The sequence below is a fragment of the Musca domestica genome, unplaced genomic scaffold (genome assembly GCF_030504385.1).
Source record: "Musca domestica strain aabys unplaced genomic scaffold, Musca_domestica.polishedcontigs.V.1.1 37, whole genome shotgun sequence".
NCBI lineage: Eukaryota > Metazoa > Arthropoda > Insecta > Diptera > Muscidae > Musca > Musca domestica.
Window position 1 is genome coordinate 6961224 of NW_026712321.1, and position 17529 is coordinate 6978752.

Sequence of the window (17529 nt, forward strand, 5' to 3'; positions counted from 1 at the left end):
TTAGGCAATAAAAAAGATAAAGCAATCCAATTAATACTTTTTTTGGACAAATGACATAAAACACTTTTTTATGATTTATGGAGATTTGTAAACTTTGCACAAGGGGAGGGGGGGGGGTGGCGTTAAGCAAATTGTAATCCCCAGAAACAGAGAGAGACACTGGGAGCAGACAAAGATGATGGTGATAATAATAAAGGACAACAAGACTTATCACCCGGGTGATGGCAGCCATAGGAAATGGTCAAACATTTGGAGGCAACAACAACAACAAAACAAACAACATGGGTTAAAAAAAGTGATACAAAAATATCCTTTACAATTAAGTAATAAAACACCAAAGGATTTGTTGGACATTAAGAGATCCCTTTTAAAAAAGGAATTTCTTGGGAAATAAAAATAAATAAATTTTAAAAAGGATTCAGTCATTGCCAAATATTCAGACAAAATTTTTTGGAAGGGGGAAAGGATGTTGATTATAAATGTTTTTCTACCTGTTCCTTATGGGGGAGAGGATTCTCTCAAATGACAACATAAACAAATTTGTTGTTGGGGAATTTTATGACAAAAGCAGTTTAATTAATATTTTTTGCTCTTTCTCCTTCCTCTACATCCCCACCCCCATTGCATTCGACAGTAGCAGACAAATAAAACCGGAAATAGCCTCTGTTTGCTTTTTTGGTACGCTCGAATAATCAAAGCACGTTTGTGCAATTACTCAGAGGGTGAGATGACGGCCGGCAGCGTTGGCGGAAACACGTGCCCTTGCAATTATCCAATTTTTACGGGTTTCTTGGGGTATTTCCATGTCAGTGTTTTGTTGCTGTAATATTCCCCGAAATAAGAAACAACAAAACAAACCCATAAACAGTTTTTCTCTATCATGATTCACCGGCAGGATGTTTACTCCCTTCTTAATAAGAAACAAGTCGCATGACAATGGGCTTTTGTTTCATTTCATTTCGTTTTCGTGTTTTTTTCCTTTTTGGGTGAAAATTGAAAACAATGTCCTTTGCCATCCAGCCACCAAACAATTATATCGCTGGCCATTGTTGTAATCATCGTTTGATTCCTTTTGATGCCATAATTGTTTTTTCGCCTGTCTATGGTGTTCTTGTTTTTATTGTTAATTGTTCAAAAGGACATCATATAGTTGATGGGTTTATTTGGTGTGTGTGGACAAAATTTATGATGCATTCACCCAACCAGCAGCATCAGTTTTGTAATTATCTCACCACCAATAAAGTGTTGTGGTTTCATATTGCATTTATTGCATCGAAAGGGGATGTCCTGGTAAATTCATCCCTTATAAAAATCGTTTGGTGTTTCTGGCTTCCATAGAGGGTGTTAAGTCCTTGTTTAGCAACCACTTACTGGAATCTGTGAACTATCAATACAGAGGACATAATCAATTACAAGATTGATCAAGTGTCCTGAAATTTCATGACCGTGCTGACTTAGTGAGTATCCCACATAAATTATTTGTGGCCAGTGAAGGGATAGTTTTATGTGTTACATCATTAATTGAGTTATGACAAGGGGATTTTCCCACAGAAATTTCGACTTTTTTTCCTCATCAAGAAAATACTCTATTTTATGCCATGAAAATATTGAAGCATACTCGGAAAAATATTATATTTTTGAAGATTATTAATTTCATGGCTACAATAAAATGATTAAAATATATAATAATGCTAAAAATTAGGGCAACTCCTCGATACACATATGTTAGTCAGCGCCACCTATACTTGGAAATAATAGGTGGCGCTGTCTCACATATATGTATCGAGGAGTTGTCCTAATTTTTAACATTTTCATATGTTGAATTCATTTAATTCTAGACTTACGTTTGGCAGAATGTTTTATAAGCCCTGTAAATATTGTGAAAATATTATATTTTTAAAGAATTTTAATTCCAAGTATAGGTGGCGCTAGCTTACATTTATATGGAAGAGTTGTCCTAATTTTAAGCATTTTTTATACGTTTTCATTCATTTTATTCTAGATTTACGTATGGCAGAATGTTTTATATGCCGTGGAAATACTCTGAAGAAAAATATATATTTTAAGATAATTAATTCCAAGTATAGGTGGCGCTGGCTAGCTTATATGTATGGAGAAGTAGTCCTAATTTTGAGCAATATTAATTAAGTTTATTCTAGTCTTACGTATTGTAGAATGTTTTATAAGCCATGAAAACATTCTGAAAAATATTATTTTTTTAAAGATTATTAATTCCAAATATAGGTGGCGCTGGCTGAACTATATATCAAGGAGTTGTCCTAATTTCTGGCATAATTATATATTTAAAAAATTTAATTTATTCTAGACTTACGCATGGCAGAATGTTTTATATGCCGTGGAAAAACTCTAAAAAAAATATATTTTTTAATCTTATTAATTCCAAGTATAGGTGGCGCTGGGCAAAATATATATCGAGAAGTTGTTTTAATTTTTAAGTTTATTATATATTTTAATTTAATTCATTATATTCTTGCCTTACGAATTGCAAAATATTTTGTATGCCATGAAAATACTCTGAAGAATATTATATTTTTAAAGACTAGGAATTCCTAGTATAGGTGGCGTTGGGTGTAATATATATCGAGAAGTTGTTCTAATTTTTAGCATTATTATATACAGGATGAGATAAAAAAAACTGCAGCAAAGTCAAACAACATAACTTTGACATTTTTATTTTAAATTTTAGCAAAAAATGTCGGAAATAGCATCAAAATTTAGAATAAATTTAGAGTTATTCGAATTGGTCATCTTTGGCACGAATTGTGGCCTTTAAACGACCAATAAAACCGTCGCACGCTACCCGAATGTTGCGGTATTTTGGCCCTTTCCCGGCGAAGCGCTTGCTTGAGGTGATCGACACTTTGGTATTTTTTTAGTGCCAACCTTGCTTTCCAAAATATTCCAGACACAATAGTCCAACGGATTGGTATTCGGATATTTTGGCGGCCATTGTGCGCTGGAAATGAAGCGAGGAACCTCAGTTTGTAACCATTCTTGGGTGGCGTGCTGAGTCCTTCTGGATTATCCAAGGTCTGCGGCCAAAATGTTTGCGTGTCCAAGGCTTTAGTACACTCTCTAGAATATTTTCGCGATAATATTCGGCATTTTTTCTGATGCCACGGTCGATTAATACGAGCGGAGAGCGACCATCGGCTGTCATGGCGGCCCATGGTGGCTTTACCCCGAGCTCATTTTTTAATAATTGCCGAATGGAATATTGCGATATGTTCCGCTTACGAGCCACTGCGACGCATGTTTCGATCAAGTCGCTTCTTTAATTTTCGAACCATTTCTGCTGATGTTGCTGTTTTCTTCCGTCCACTCACGCTTGAGTTCCATCTCGAATAACTTTTTTTCTGGAAAATTCTCAACAAAATGCTTTTGCACGCTTGTGAACCATATATGAGCTGTCACAGGAATAATTTAAACAGCCGTCGGACGAGTGGCTTAGAAATGACAGCAGTCTGGAGTTGGTTGCATTTTTTGAGGCAAACAAAAATATTTATCTTTTAAGGTTTACACCAGGGCCGTTTTCTATATGAGTAACGCCATCTCTTGAAATAAAATAGGATGGAAGGACTCTTCACAATTCGTTTTGAGACACTAATATTTATAAGTCTTAAGAGAACGCCATCTGCTTCTAAAATTTTAGAGATTGGAGAAATTTCAAAAACCTTTTGAAGATAGAAGATTTTGTTTATTTATGATGTATATTTGAACTGTAAACCATATTTTTCAATGTGAAATTTATATTACATTTAAAGAAGCAGAAAATGACAGAAGTTGGCAGCAACGCCATCTGTATTTCAAACTGAAATGTTTAAAAAGTATATTATATTAAAGTATATTAATTTATTTAAATAAATTATTATAATTTGAAATAGTTGTATGTTGAAAATTTAGTCATGGGAGAATCCGAACAGCTTTGGAATGGAATCTAACTATAGATGGCGTTGATATTTTTGTTTCAAGTTATGATATCTTAAAGAGAGATGGCCTTAGAAGTTTCTTCGATCGAATGGGCAGATATGTAGAATGAATTCTGAATACAAAATATATTCTTGATGTATTCTATTTATAAAATTTACGATAACCAACAGTGACATCAAGATTAGAAATATTTTTCAAGTTTATAATTTTTATTAGTGATACCTAAAAGTATGCTGCATTTGCCTACAATATATCTTTAATATCTTCAATTTTAAAAATTAACTTAAACGCGGTTCTTGTCTTTAATGACCTTCATTTTCAATTGCTCAAATCCCCTCTCAAAATAAGAACCCATTATAATTTAAATGTAATGAAAAAAAAAAAAAAAACAAAAAATCATTTCGAATGTCCCAAAAAAGCATAAGCAACTCAAAATCATTATGACATTTCATCTTGGGTGACACCAACAAGTACCCACAAAAAAAAAAAAGAATCTTAACACAGATTTTCCAAAGGTCAAGATAAGCACCAGCAGCAAAAAAAATGTAAGGAAAGTATATTCCCCCTCCTCCTAATTTCCCTGAATGTCCTCATTGCCATCCACTGTATTGACAATCAAGCTCCATGGTGAGAGCAAAACGAAGAAGAAAAAAATCGCAAATAAAACGATTTGCCCGCTTGTTGTGAATTGTTAACAAGGATTTCTTCAAATGAAGAACACAACTCATTAACAGCCAGTCATTTCTTGCCATTCATGACATATGATGAACAGCTAATTATTTTGATGACCAGCTGGGCAAGGGCCAGCGATGCTTGTGAAAGCATCGCCGTGGTGGCTAACATGAAATTAATGAAAACGACAGCGAAACGGAAAAAATATGCGTACTTAAATGCCATCCAGTTAAGTGGGAACGGTAATGAAATGAATGAAAAATAATTCATTTTAAATTAGTTCAAGGAAAAAACCCAAAGTAGGAAATGGGGTTATGGAGAGCGAAGCATGAGATTCTGGTTGTAATTGATGAAGGGAAAAAAGAGAAGCAAAATGAAAAAAAATTGCTCAAGAAAATCAGGGAGGGGTCTTCAGGCTATAGGAGATTTTTACAAGTCCTCATTCAAGCGTACATAAAAAGATGAGCTTTCAAAGCTCTTCTAAATTCAAATGAGCTTTTAAAGCTCTTTCACAGTCAGAAGATATTTTAAATTCTTTTTATAGATGGAAGACTTTTTAAACATATTCTGTAGATAGAGTAACTTTGAAAGCTCTTCTGTGGGTAAAACATCTCTAAAGCTCTTTATAGACAGAAGATATGTTGGAGCTCTTCTTAAAGACCTTTTAGAGTGTTTTTTGGAAAAAATAACTTTAATAGTTATTCCAAAAACTGCTTTTACAATTCTTCCATTATAGAACAACTTTCGATGCTTTTTAAAATATAGAAGACCTACTAAAGCTCTTCTAGATATAGAAGACGTTCTAAAGCTCTTCTAGAGGTTGAAATCTTTTAAAGCTTTTCTAGTGATAAAGCCTTTCCAATTATAGAAAACATTTTAAAGCTCTTATTAAAAAAATAAGACGTTGAAAGTACTATACTTCTATAAAACAGAGCTTTCAAGGTTATTATAAAAACATAAGAGCTTTTCCCCTGTTTCCAAAGATAGAGGACTTTTACAAGCTCTTCTGTAGAAAAAAAGACAATTTAAAGTTATTTTAAAGATAGAAAACCTTAGAAAGCTCTGCTATAGATAGAAGACCTTTGAAAGCTCTTAAAGCTCTTTTATAAATAGAAGGTCTTTGAAAGCTCCTCTATAGATATAAGACCTTTAGAAGCCCTTCCATAGATACAAGATATTTAAAAGCATTCCTATAGATAAAAGAGCTTTAAACAGGTCTTCCATACATAGATGTGCTTTTGGAGCTCTTCTTTAGAAACAATACCTGTTAAAGCTCTTGTAGAAAAGCAAGTCCTTCAGATGATTTTCTATAAACAAAAGACTTTTAAAGCTATATTTTTGATTTCCGTAGATATTTCAAAGCTCTTCTGTAGACGAAAGAGCATGTAGATCTTTTCTATGAAAAAAAGCTTTTAGACTTTTTCGAAGTACAAAGGAGCTTTAAATGTGCTTCTTTGGACAGACCTTTGAAAGTTCTATTATAGATGTAAAACCTTTGATAGCCCTGCTATAGGTAGAAGGCATTTAAAAGCTCTTCTATAGATATAGGAACCTTTAAAGCTCTTCTATAAATAAAAGAGCTTTAACAGGTCCTTTTGAAGCTCTTCTTTAGATACAATACCTTTTAAAACTATTGTAGGAAAAGAAGTCCTTCACAAGATTTTCTATAAACTAAAGACTTCTAAAGCTATCTTTTATTTCCGTAGACATTTCAAAGCTCTTCTGTAGACGAAAGAGCATTTAGAGCTTTTCTAAAAAAAAGCTTTTAGACTTTTTCGAAGTACAAAGGTAAATGTGCTTCTTTGGACAATCCTTTGAAAGTTCTGCTATAGATAGAAGGCCTTTGTAAGCTCTTCTGTAGACATAGGAGCCTTTAAAGCTTTTCTATAAATATCAGGTCCTTTGAAGCTCTTCTATAGATAGAAGTTCCTTGGAAACTCTTCTATATGTATAAGATCTTTGAAAGCTCTTCTATCCGATCCTTTAAAGCACTTCTATAGAAAAATATCTTTTAAAGCTCCTTATAAAAACAATTCCTTCATTTTTTGTTTTTTTTCTTTTATTTTCTCAGATATTTTAAAGCTCTTTTGTAGACGGAGACAATTTAAAGCTCTTCTAAGGAAAAAAGAGCTTTTAGACTTTTTCTAAGCACAAACGAGCTTTAAATGTTCTGTTTTACACAAAATCACCCCAAAAGCTCTTCTGCATTCAAAAGTACCTCCGAAGCTTTTACATGGAATCCTCCCCTGTCAAATGAGCCCCACCCACTACCAACGTAACCCTCTCCTCCCCTTATTACCCCAGTAACTGATGGTTTCCCGAATCAAAAGCCTTTTGCTATCGATTTAATTATAATTCTAATACGCCTCATTTGCATACTTTTGATGAGCCTACAAAAACAATGGTCGTCCATCATCATCATCATCATCATTGCAGGATAATACGCCCACTTTTAGCTCTATTAGAGCAGTAAAGCTTGCCATTATTCAGTTTTGAGCGCAAATGAACAATTTTCTACATAAATACACAAAGCAATGGACAAATAATGGACGGTAAGTGGAAAATGAATAATAGGCAGGAGGTTGGGAGGGAGGTAGGTGGGTAAGCCAAAGAATTGAACATCGAAAATCCTTGGCGAACGGGCCACACACAAGGCCTATCAAGCTATTTGCATAATGAAATTTAAATATGTGTGTGTGTGTGTTTTCCGTTTTAAGTTATGAAACATGACATTAATGGCCAGGATACGCGCACACACACACATGCGATAGCAACAAGGCTGGCAAAGTCAATATTTATGAGTATGACTTTGTAAAATACAAAAAAAAATAAATAATAACAAAAAAACATGAAAATAAAATACAATCCAAAGAGGATGTAGACAATCTGAAGGACATGCCATTATAAAGTCAGCAAACGACTTGGAGAAACCTTGTATTGTACTTGTATCAAAGGTTGTGAACACAGAGCTTAATTTTCTTGCTCGAGGTTAAGCTGTGATTTTTTCTACGTTTTTTTTTTTTAATTTTTTTTTGTCGACTACCATTTATCCTCTTTGTCGGAAGGAAAATTAAAAGAAACGTTATATTGAAGTGAACAAAAAATTTTCTCGTTGCGCCTAAAAATATGCAACGAATGATACTTACAATTCATGTCGAGCACAAATTTCTTGGTGAGAGCTGCCACCACATGGCCATTACTGGCTTGACAAGTGTAGACCTGCAATGAAAAGAGGTGAAGAGAATTTTTGGAATTATTTTTTTTTTATGATACACTAATTAAAATTATGGTTTGCTATAATTTTTTAGGGGAATGGGTAGAGGGTGAGGATTTCATGGGGAAAGGTAAAATAAGTTCACATTTATGAGACCTAGGAGAGAAGGAGGAGATTTTTAAAGATCTTATATATTCGAAATTAAACTGTTAATGTGAAGGGGGTGAAGATCTCATGGGGAAAGGTAAAATAAGTCCACATTTATGAGACCTTGAAGAGAAGGAGGAGATCCTATATATTTGAAATTTAACTGTTAATCCTGGGTAGAAGACCAGAGACACGATTCTTGTTCTATGAAAATATCAAATTCAAAATGTTCGAGGCCTATATAAAGAGGTCAGACGGGAGGAGAATTCGGACCAAAGTCTTCTTCTCTGCCAAAATTTCTAAAAATATGATTCGGAAATTTTATATTTCGATGATGTGCATCAATGCTTTGTCATGCTTTGTTTAATTTGAATTAATTAAAAAGTTGTGTTTTGAGAGGAAAAGAAATACATCTACCTTGGAATTTTTATGGAGAATGGAAATGTCAAGCGATAAGTTTCATATATTTTTATTTCAAAATTTCTTAGAAGAGGAGCTAAAAAATCCTATGAAAAAACATTTTTTCTCACAAAATCTCTCATTTGTCATTTATTTTCTCAATAAAAGGTCTCATTTCTCATTTTCATAGAACAAAAATCCAACACCAGGTCGGCTACTAATAGATGCCCATTTACAGATATTTTAAATAGGATATCTTACAGCGATGGCCTTTCAATCATTTCTTGGAGATGGCACTATTTTCATGGAATTTATTGGCTAAAAATTCAATTCAATTTAAAAAAAGAAATTTTCGCTAGAAAATTGAAATAAATTCCATTGGAAATTGAAACAAATTTCCCAATAATCTAACTTTTTTTTGTGACTTCTCCTCCTCTCCCCGGACAAGACCTCTAAAAATATTTTACTTTTAATTTCTATTCAACTCTTAAAAAATGCCTCCGTTCTTTTTTATTACGAAATTTTAACAAATAATCACTAGACAAGAAATTAATTAAAAATTCTTGTCTATTTCCATGAGGACAATTTTTTTTTCCATTTTCAATTTGAAATAAAATGGCTTCATTGGCCATGACTGGAAATTCTCGCGTTTTCTTTAATAGCTCTTCATAGGGTATTAATTTTTGCGTTTTTTATGGCTTATGTTTATTTTCGTAAATAATACTGGGAAAAAAATATTTACTTTTTCGAAGGGAAAAAGTGGCTATTGGAGACAAATTAACCCACCAGGGGAGAATTTAAAGATAGCAAAACAGAAAAAAAAATTTAACATTTTACTTGCAATGAGTATTTTTCAAGACCCTTTAAAATTTTTTTCAAAGCAACTATACCCCCAAACTTAGATTTATCAAATAATATTTTTCAAAGACAACCATAGCGACAAAAGTCGGTTATAATGTGCGACAATTTTTTTTCAATAATTATGGTAAAATTCCAAATTGAAAGTAGAGCTTTAAATAGAAGACTCGTATATCAGCGTTTTGAAACAAAATGATCGTGTTTACTTGCCAAAGAGGTCAGCTGAAAATGTGCACATTCGGTTGGCCACCAGAACTCAAGCGCAGGCAATGGTGATGGTGTGGGCCTCCACAACAGCCGATGGTCACTCTCTGCTCGTATTATTTGACCGTGGCATCAGAATAAATGCCGAATATCATCGCGAAAATATATTTTGGAGGGTGGATTAAAGCCTTGGGCGCGCATACATTTTGGCCGCAGACCTTGGACATTCCAAGAGAACTCAGCACCATCGCATTCAGCACGCGCCAACCAAGAATGGTTACAAAATAAGGTTGAGTTGACGTTGGACTCTGCAAAAATACCGCAGAGCAACATTTGGGCAGCGTGTGACGATTTCATTCGCCGTTTCTAAAACTCCGCCAAATCTAAACTTATTCTAAAATTTGATGCTATTTCCGACATTTTTTGCTTTCACTCAATAAAATTTAAAAAGAAATGTAAATATTATGGCGTTTGACTTTGTTGCACCTTTTTTATCTCACCCTGTATATATCGGTAGAAGATATATATATGGAGCCATATCTGAATTTTAACCGATTCTCACCAATTTCAAATGACTGATATTCACAAATCGATTCAGAAAGTTATTCTATAAAAATCCTCAAAAGTAACTATGGGTCTATCTCACTTTCTTTGTTACAAACAAATGCACGAAGACATAATACCCTTACCACCATGTGGTGTAGGGTATAATGAAGTCTGAGATTAAACTTTAATTCAAAATGGGCGGGCTCGATTTTTACCATTGACATATGGTCTGGTGGCCTCATGTACAACCCCAGAAAACAGAAACGCTATGTGTCCGTTCTTTCAAACAAATCCCCCCGGCCTATTGTGAATATTTTGACGTATTTCCGATACATTGGCCATCAGCATCAAAGCGAAAGCGACCTTTTCATGTGATGTTATAAGTTCTCCAGGGGTTAAAAATATCCGAAGTTAAATGGAAATGGTGGTATTTCTTTACACATAAGATATATCACCCTCTAAATATTATCCGATGAAAATCCAAATTGATAGACTTCGTAAACTTATTCCCCATGCAAAGGCATCTGCGTCGATTGTGACTTGTGGAGTAACTGCAAAATCAAGATTTGTTTCAGTTTTTGGTCTGTTTAACCCTTTAAATATTTTGCCTTTTAACCTTATATTCTGATCTTAACCCCAACTCCATGCAAAAATTCCCGAGGATCGTGTCATATTTACAACCTGTAGCTTTCATGGACGGACCGACTTACAGATGAATGAATACACTCAGCCTAGGACCAATATTTCGTGGTGTTGCAAAATTCTTGGCCCAATCAAAAAAAGAATATTTTATATTTATATTATATTTTTTATTTATTTATATTTTTAAAACATGCGACTTGGAAAGGAGGGTATATTAACTTTGTCATTCCGTTTCAAACTTCCCATAATCAGCATAAAATTCTATGTCGATTTAATACAGCCCACATTATCTGGTATATTCCCCATACAACGGTACCTTTTTGGTATAGCCCCCATATAACGGTGACGAAACATTGCATGTATAGGTCCTCGATTTCGTATAGCTCCCATATAATGGTACCTCCCGATACTCAGAATTTCGATGGTTTTTGTCACATTTTTTTTACGGATTTGTCTAAAAATTGGTATTCGTTGGTCAAAATGGGTTGTAGCTCCGTTGGCGAAACATTCTATGTACAGTTTCACGTTTTTTGTATAGCCCCATATAGCGGTACTTCCTAATATTCGATATTTTTGATTTTTGCCACTTTTTCCCACGAATATGTCTAAAAATTGGTATTTGTGGGTCATAATGGGTTCTAATGTTTCCTTTAGCCGGCCAAATTTAATGTTTTTTTCTTTTTTTTATTTATTTATGTTATATTTTTTATATTTATAATTTTTATTTTATTTTTTTTTAGTATTTAAAACAATTTTTTTTTTTGCTAAATTTCTTTTTTTTTTTTAATTTTTCCCTCGAAACATGAACTGTCATCCCCCAATGGGTTAATTGCTCTAACTTTCATTTTCCTTTTCAAATCCAAGAATATTGCTTTCATAACTGCACCCTCCCCCCTCTGGACACCAGTCCCCAGCCACATTGTGCCTGTTGCCATCATTACGAGAAACCATTATCAAAGCTTATTGCTTTTCATACATTCCCAATGCCATACATGACTCCATCGCCCCCTCCCATCCCTAACTGACTGCTTAGAAATGTCTACGAAAGTCAATATTTCTGCGGACCGAAACAGAACATGATGATGATTATTATATTGAAAGTGAATCAATGTTTTCATTTTGTTGACTTCCTTCTCCTTTTATGATTTTTGTGATATTTTTCTCCCATTTTCTCTCTCTACTTTTTCCCTTGTCAGGAATTGTAGCTGTCATTAACATTGAATGCTATTGCTGCTGCTGCTGTAGCTGTTTATGTTATGGCAGCAAATGAAATTTACTTCTTTGATTATGTGGCTTTGTGTGGCAAAAGGACCAAAGGGAATCCTTTCATTTCAATGTGAAATGTCATTGTTTTGGGGTTAGGTTGAGGTGAGGTAAGGTAAGGTGACTTAGGAGTAACTAAGTAATGAATTTTCAATACAATGTGTTCTCATCATATACCCCAGAGACTTCAGGCTGAGGGTAATTAATCTTCAATCCTTGATATGAGTCTTTAATATAATATGCTAAAAACTGTAATTATTATAAAATTCCGTAGTCACTTTTGGACCCACCCTTTATTCCTTTAAATATTAATTTTTATTTTTCCCATGAATAGAAAGGAATATTATCATTATCATTCCTTGCCTCTATTTACTTTTTGCCATCCTCGCTTCAGGCCCAAAGGGCTTAAATACTAATTTTTGTTTATTATTGAATATTGCAGATTTTGTTTGTTATTGATTTCCGCCTTCCACTTTTCAAATAGAGATCACGATGATGATGATAATAAGGACTAGGAGTACCACAAGTCTACTTCTCCACCTGCCCTCTACCACCAGCTGTCATTATCAATGGCAAACGTTAAGTCAATGTTATTGCCAATTGTAACATTGACAGGGAAATAGAGAGAGGGAGTAGAAGTACTTACGTATAGCAAACTGCGATGCCACAGGACTTGTGCGTTATCTTCGCCTTATCCTTCACATTATATATTTATGCAAACAAATACAAAAATATTATTGTAATGTCTTAGCAGAATCAGAATCTATGTCGATACGATTTCATGCCGAAACTGAAGACTTGTCAGACAAAGACGATTGTTATTTCAGAATTTCATATTTAGCCTCGGAGCCTGGGGTACACATTGTTTGGTGAATGAATTCATTACAAGATGGCATGTAGGCGTTTTGGGGCTGTGGGGGATGGTGTGGGTGTATTTGAAAATCAAGCGAACAAATCAAGCGTAAGGTAAATACAAATAAGGATTAAGTGGGTGTTAATAAGATGTGGCAAGATACGGAGATACCACAAATACCAAATATCTTGAGTATTTTAATACCTATCGGCGGAGGATGTAATCTATATTAAAGAGATGGGATTTCAGGGGATATTGCGCACTTCGAAGGATATGAGGTGGGGAGTGGGTGCAAAATTTAATGAGAAATAGAAAACTGATTTGAAAAAATGAACATAGATACATCTTAAGGTTTTTTTATTAATTTTAAAATTTTTTAGAGAATTAAAAAAAAAATAAAAAATTTAATTTTTTATACCCTTAGCTATACGGCTAGAGAGGGTATATATCACTTGATACATCCAAAACGTGCCTTATCGAAATAACGTTTTTAGATCCTATGTCTCCTTGCACCAAATTCATTTCAGGACATTTGGAGTCGATCTAGCGATGTCCGTTCGTCCGCCTGTCTGTCTGGTGGGCACGATAAATCTCGAAGAGAGTATCCGATTTGGTCCAAACTTGGTACTTCGTAATATTATAATCAAACTTAGATAGAGTTCGGAGATGGGCAAAGGTCAACATTTCAAAAAAATACTGCACCGAAGGAGAAACGATACTCCGATTTTGCTCCAACTATGCAAAATCCTAAAATTTCCATCAGTGCTAGGTTAGGTGCGTAAATGGACAATAGCGGTCCACTCCATAGAGTACCTCCTCAAAATCTTGAATAATTATAACTCTTATATTGTCTTCAAATTTCACACATCCTAATATTTTTATTAATCCAAGGTCTGGTGTTAAGATGGAATAAATCGGTCCACTCCTTCTGATATGTCCCCCACATTTTGAAACATCCACGAAACTCGAAATTTACATTCTATTTAATTCAGACTTAGTACATCTCAATATTTCCGTCTACACAAGATTTGTTATAAAGGTCCACTCCTTTTGGTACCTCCCCTCCCCAGAGGGTACAAAATTTTGAATATTCATAAAGCTCATTAAACTCGAAATGGACATCCGATTGTGTTCAGATGTAGCACATCTGAATATTTTCATCAACACAAGATCTGTTATAAAGATGGTAAAGATTGGACCATTCCTTCTGGTACCTCCCCCACAAAGGGCCAGAGCTATGAATAACCAAAACGATCATAAAATCCGAAATATGTCTCTCCGTCCGTTCGTCTCCCCATTCCGTCTGTGGAAATCACTCTAGCTTCCGTATATTATGTCTGCAGGACTAGTGGTGTTGAAAATGGGTCATGCAGGTCCACGTCTTCGTATAGCCACCAAATAATGGCACCTTCCGATATTCGGTATTTTGATGATTTCAGCGACATTATTCAACGGAATTATTTCAAATTTGGTATTTGAAGTTCACAATGAATACTACAGCTTGTGACAGAAAATTGTCTGTGGAGGTCCACGCCTTTGTATAGCCCCCATTTATCGGTACCTCTCCATATTCGGTATTTGATGATTTTAGCAACATTTTTCACAGGAATTGTTTCAAATTTGGTATTTGACGTTCGCAATGAATCCTACAGCTTATGACAGAAAATTGTCTATTCAGGTCCATGTCTTCGTATAGCCCCCATATAACTGTACCTCCCAATATTCGGTATTTTGAGGATTCTAGCATCATTATTTACCGGAATTGTTTCAAATTTGGTATTTGATGTTCGCAATGGATATTACAGCCTATGACAGAAAATTGTATATTCAGGTCCAGGTCTTCGTATAGCCCCCATATAACTGTACCTCCATATATTCGGTATTTTGTTGATTTTAGCGACATTATTCACCGGAATTGTTTCAAATTTGGTATTTGAAGTTCGAAATGAATACTGCTGCTTATGACAGAAAATTGTCCTTTCAGTTCCAGGTCTTCGTATAGCCCCCATATAACGGTACCTCCCGATATTCGGTATTTTGATGATTCTAGCGACATTATTCACCGAAAATGTTTCAAATTTGGTATTTGAAGTTCGCAAGGAATCCTACAGCTTATGACAGAATATTGTCTGTTCAGGTTCACGTCTTCGTATAGCCCCCATATAACGGTACCTCCCGATATTCGGTATTTTGCTGATTTTAGCAACATTTTTCTCCCAAATTGTTTCAAATTTGGTACTTGAAGTCCGCAATGAATCCTACAGCTTATGACACAAAATTGTCTATTCAGTTCCAGGTCTTCGTATAGCCCCCCCTGTATCGGTACCTCCCTATATTCGGTATTTTGTTGATTTTAGCGATATTATTCACTAGAATTGTTTCAAATTCGGTACTTAATGTTCGCAATGGATATTACAGCCTATGACAGAAAATTGTCTGTGCAGGTCCACGTCTTCGTATAGCCCCCATATAACGGTACCTCCCTATATTCGGTATTTTGATGGTTTTAGTAACATTGTTCGCGGAATTGTTTCAAAATTTCGTTTTTGAAGATCTTAATGGATACTACAGCCTATGATAAAAAAAAAAATTACTTATGCAGGTCCACGTCTTCGTATAGCCTCCGTACAAAGATATAACGACAATTTTGGTCATTTTTTTGATTTTTTTCAAATGGTGGAGGTTATTATAGGTTCGGCGCTGGCTTAACCGCTTTTTACTTGTTACATTTTCAAAAAAATTATCACATATCTCACATAAAATGAAGGAAGTTGTCGATATAGCCCAAAACTGGCACGTCGCAATATTTATATCTTTTTTATAAATAATAAGATTTTTTTTTTTTCTTTTTCGAGCTTTAGGCCATTTTCGGATTTATTTTATTGATTACAATAATATGTTCCCAATATTTCGCAATTATCAAATTGCATCTTCAGGGGCAATCTATTTTAGAAAACATAATTATTAGTATCACAGCATTTTGTTATGGGCACAATTATTTTCCAAAAAAGAGATTTCTTACATTTACATAAAATTGTCAGATTTACTTAACAGCTAATGTAGTTTTTACTACCATTGTCTGGTGTTATTATTGCACTGATTATTTCTACGTATTGCACGATCTCTTCTTTGTCAAGTGTCGATAACAATAAGCTGCATTATCGGTGTCGCTTTTGTAATTGATCTTTTTGTTTGTTGGTATGTTATTTATATGCAGCATCTCCAATGTTAACCTTCTGTTGTAGTTGTTCTCCGCCTGTAATACTCGTATTTTGTCAAAGTTTGGTATGTGGTTGTTAAGTTTACAGTGTTCCGCAAGTGCTGTTTTTTGAATATTGTTTTGGCTCCTTAATTTAATGTCTGATTTATGTCCCGATATTCTAGTTTTTAATTTGTTTTTTGTGGTACCAACATATATTTTTCCACATTTTTCGTCTTTTGTTCCATCACATTCAATGCTATATATTACATTGTGTCTCTCACTTAACGGAATTCTACTTTTGGTATTAGTAAATAAACTTTTTAGTGTATTGTTTGTCCGTGTTGCTATTTGCAGTTTATCCTTGTCATATAAATCGGAATTTTGGAATCTCTCAGATAATCCAGGAATATAAATCATTGATTTGTAATATTTTTCTTGAGATTTGTCCTTAGATTTCGGTATATTATATTCATTTATTAATTTTTCAATTAATAATTTTGGAAAACAGTTTTTGGACAGTATTTTTCGTATTTTGTTTTTATTAGTTTCGTGGAATTTATGGTCGCTAATATTCAATATTCTGTTTATAAGATTCCTACCTGTGTTAATAATCATTTGTTTTGGATGTTTCGAGTGGAAATTTAATATGCGACTCGATGCCGTCGGTTTTTGATACCAGTTCATTTCTATTTTATTGTCCTTTCTCATTACAAGTGTGTCCAGATATGGGATGGAACCATTATGCTCCTTTTCAATGGTAAATTTAATATTTTTGTTGAAATTATTGAAAGTCGTCAATGTTTCTTGTATTGCATTTTCCCCAACAATCATAAATAAATCGTCTACATACTTTGTTAATATCACAGGTTTCGTCTTAAGTTTTTCCATGCAGGTGTCAAGTAGTTTCTCCATCACTATATCAGCTACAATCGGAGAAGCTGGTGAACCCATAGGTAGTCCTTTCTTTTGTTTGTATATTCTGCCCTCATATTGAAAATATCGATTATCTTTAATACAAAACTTTAGAATACTTAAAAATAAGCTCTTTGACATATTGGTGTATTCCTCAATTTCGTTCCATCTTTTCTCTATTATTTCTAGTCCCAGGTCCACAGGTATACTTGGAAAAAGTGACACAACATCAAATGAGACCATCTGCTCTTCGTCTTTAATCGTCAAGTTTTTAATCTTATCTCTAAATTGCATCGAGTCACTTACATTGTATTTGGAGTTTTTGGTCAGATTTTTTAGAATATTTACCACATATTTGCATAATTGTATTGAAGGTGAGTTAACCGATGAGCATATAGGTCTCAAGGGGAAATTTTCTTTATGAATTTTGGGTAGTCCGTATAGTCTTGGTGCTATAGCCACGTCAGTTTTCAGACATTTTTTCTCTGCCGTCGATAGTATATTGTTTTTAAACAATTCTTCCACGAGTTCATTGTTTTTCTTGGACAAGTTAGATGTGGGGTCTTTAATTAATCGTTGGTAAGTCATCATGTCACCTAATATCTCATTCATTCTTTGTTGATAATCATCTTTATACATTGCTACTGTCACATTACCCTTATCCGC

At 34.2% G+C, this 17529-nt stretch overlaps 2 protein-coding genes across 2 annotated transcripts in view; both read right to left on the minus strand.

The window, feature by feature from the left end:
• The window catches only part of LOC101888476 (uncharacterized), a 186998-nt gene that overhangs the window by 56526 nt on the left and 112943 nt on the right, over positions 1 to 17529 (minus strand). The window contains exon 5 of the mRNA XM_059126116.1: positions 7770 to 7842. Within this exon, the coding sequence (XP_058982099.1) occupies positions 7770 to 7842 (73 nt within the window). The remainder of the gene's footprint in view (positions 1 to 7769; positions 7843 to 17529) is intronic.
• LOC131804029 (uncharacterized) lies at positions 15602 to 17369 on the minus strand. Its single transcript, XM_059126244.1, has 2 exons — positions 15772 to 17369; positions 15602 to 15692 (listed from the first exon to the last, which is right to left on the minus strand). Exon 1 carries the CDS (start codon positions 17155 to 17157, stop codon positions 15856 to 15858), a length of 1302 nt encoding a protein of 433 aa, XP_058982227.1. The 5' UTR covers positions 17158 to 17369; the 3' UTR covers positions 15602 to 15692; positions 15772 to 15855.

Bases quoted from the DNA above. Each gene is read 5' to 3' on its own strand.
- LOC131804029 (XM_059126244.1), bottom strand. From the start codon at position 17,157: ATGCAATTTAGAGATAAGATTAAAAACTTGACGATTAAAGACGAAGAG.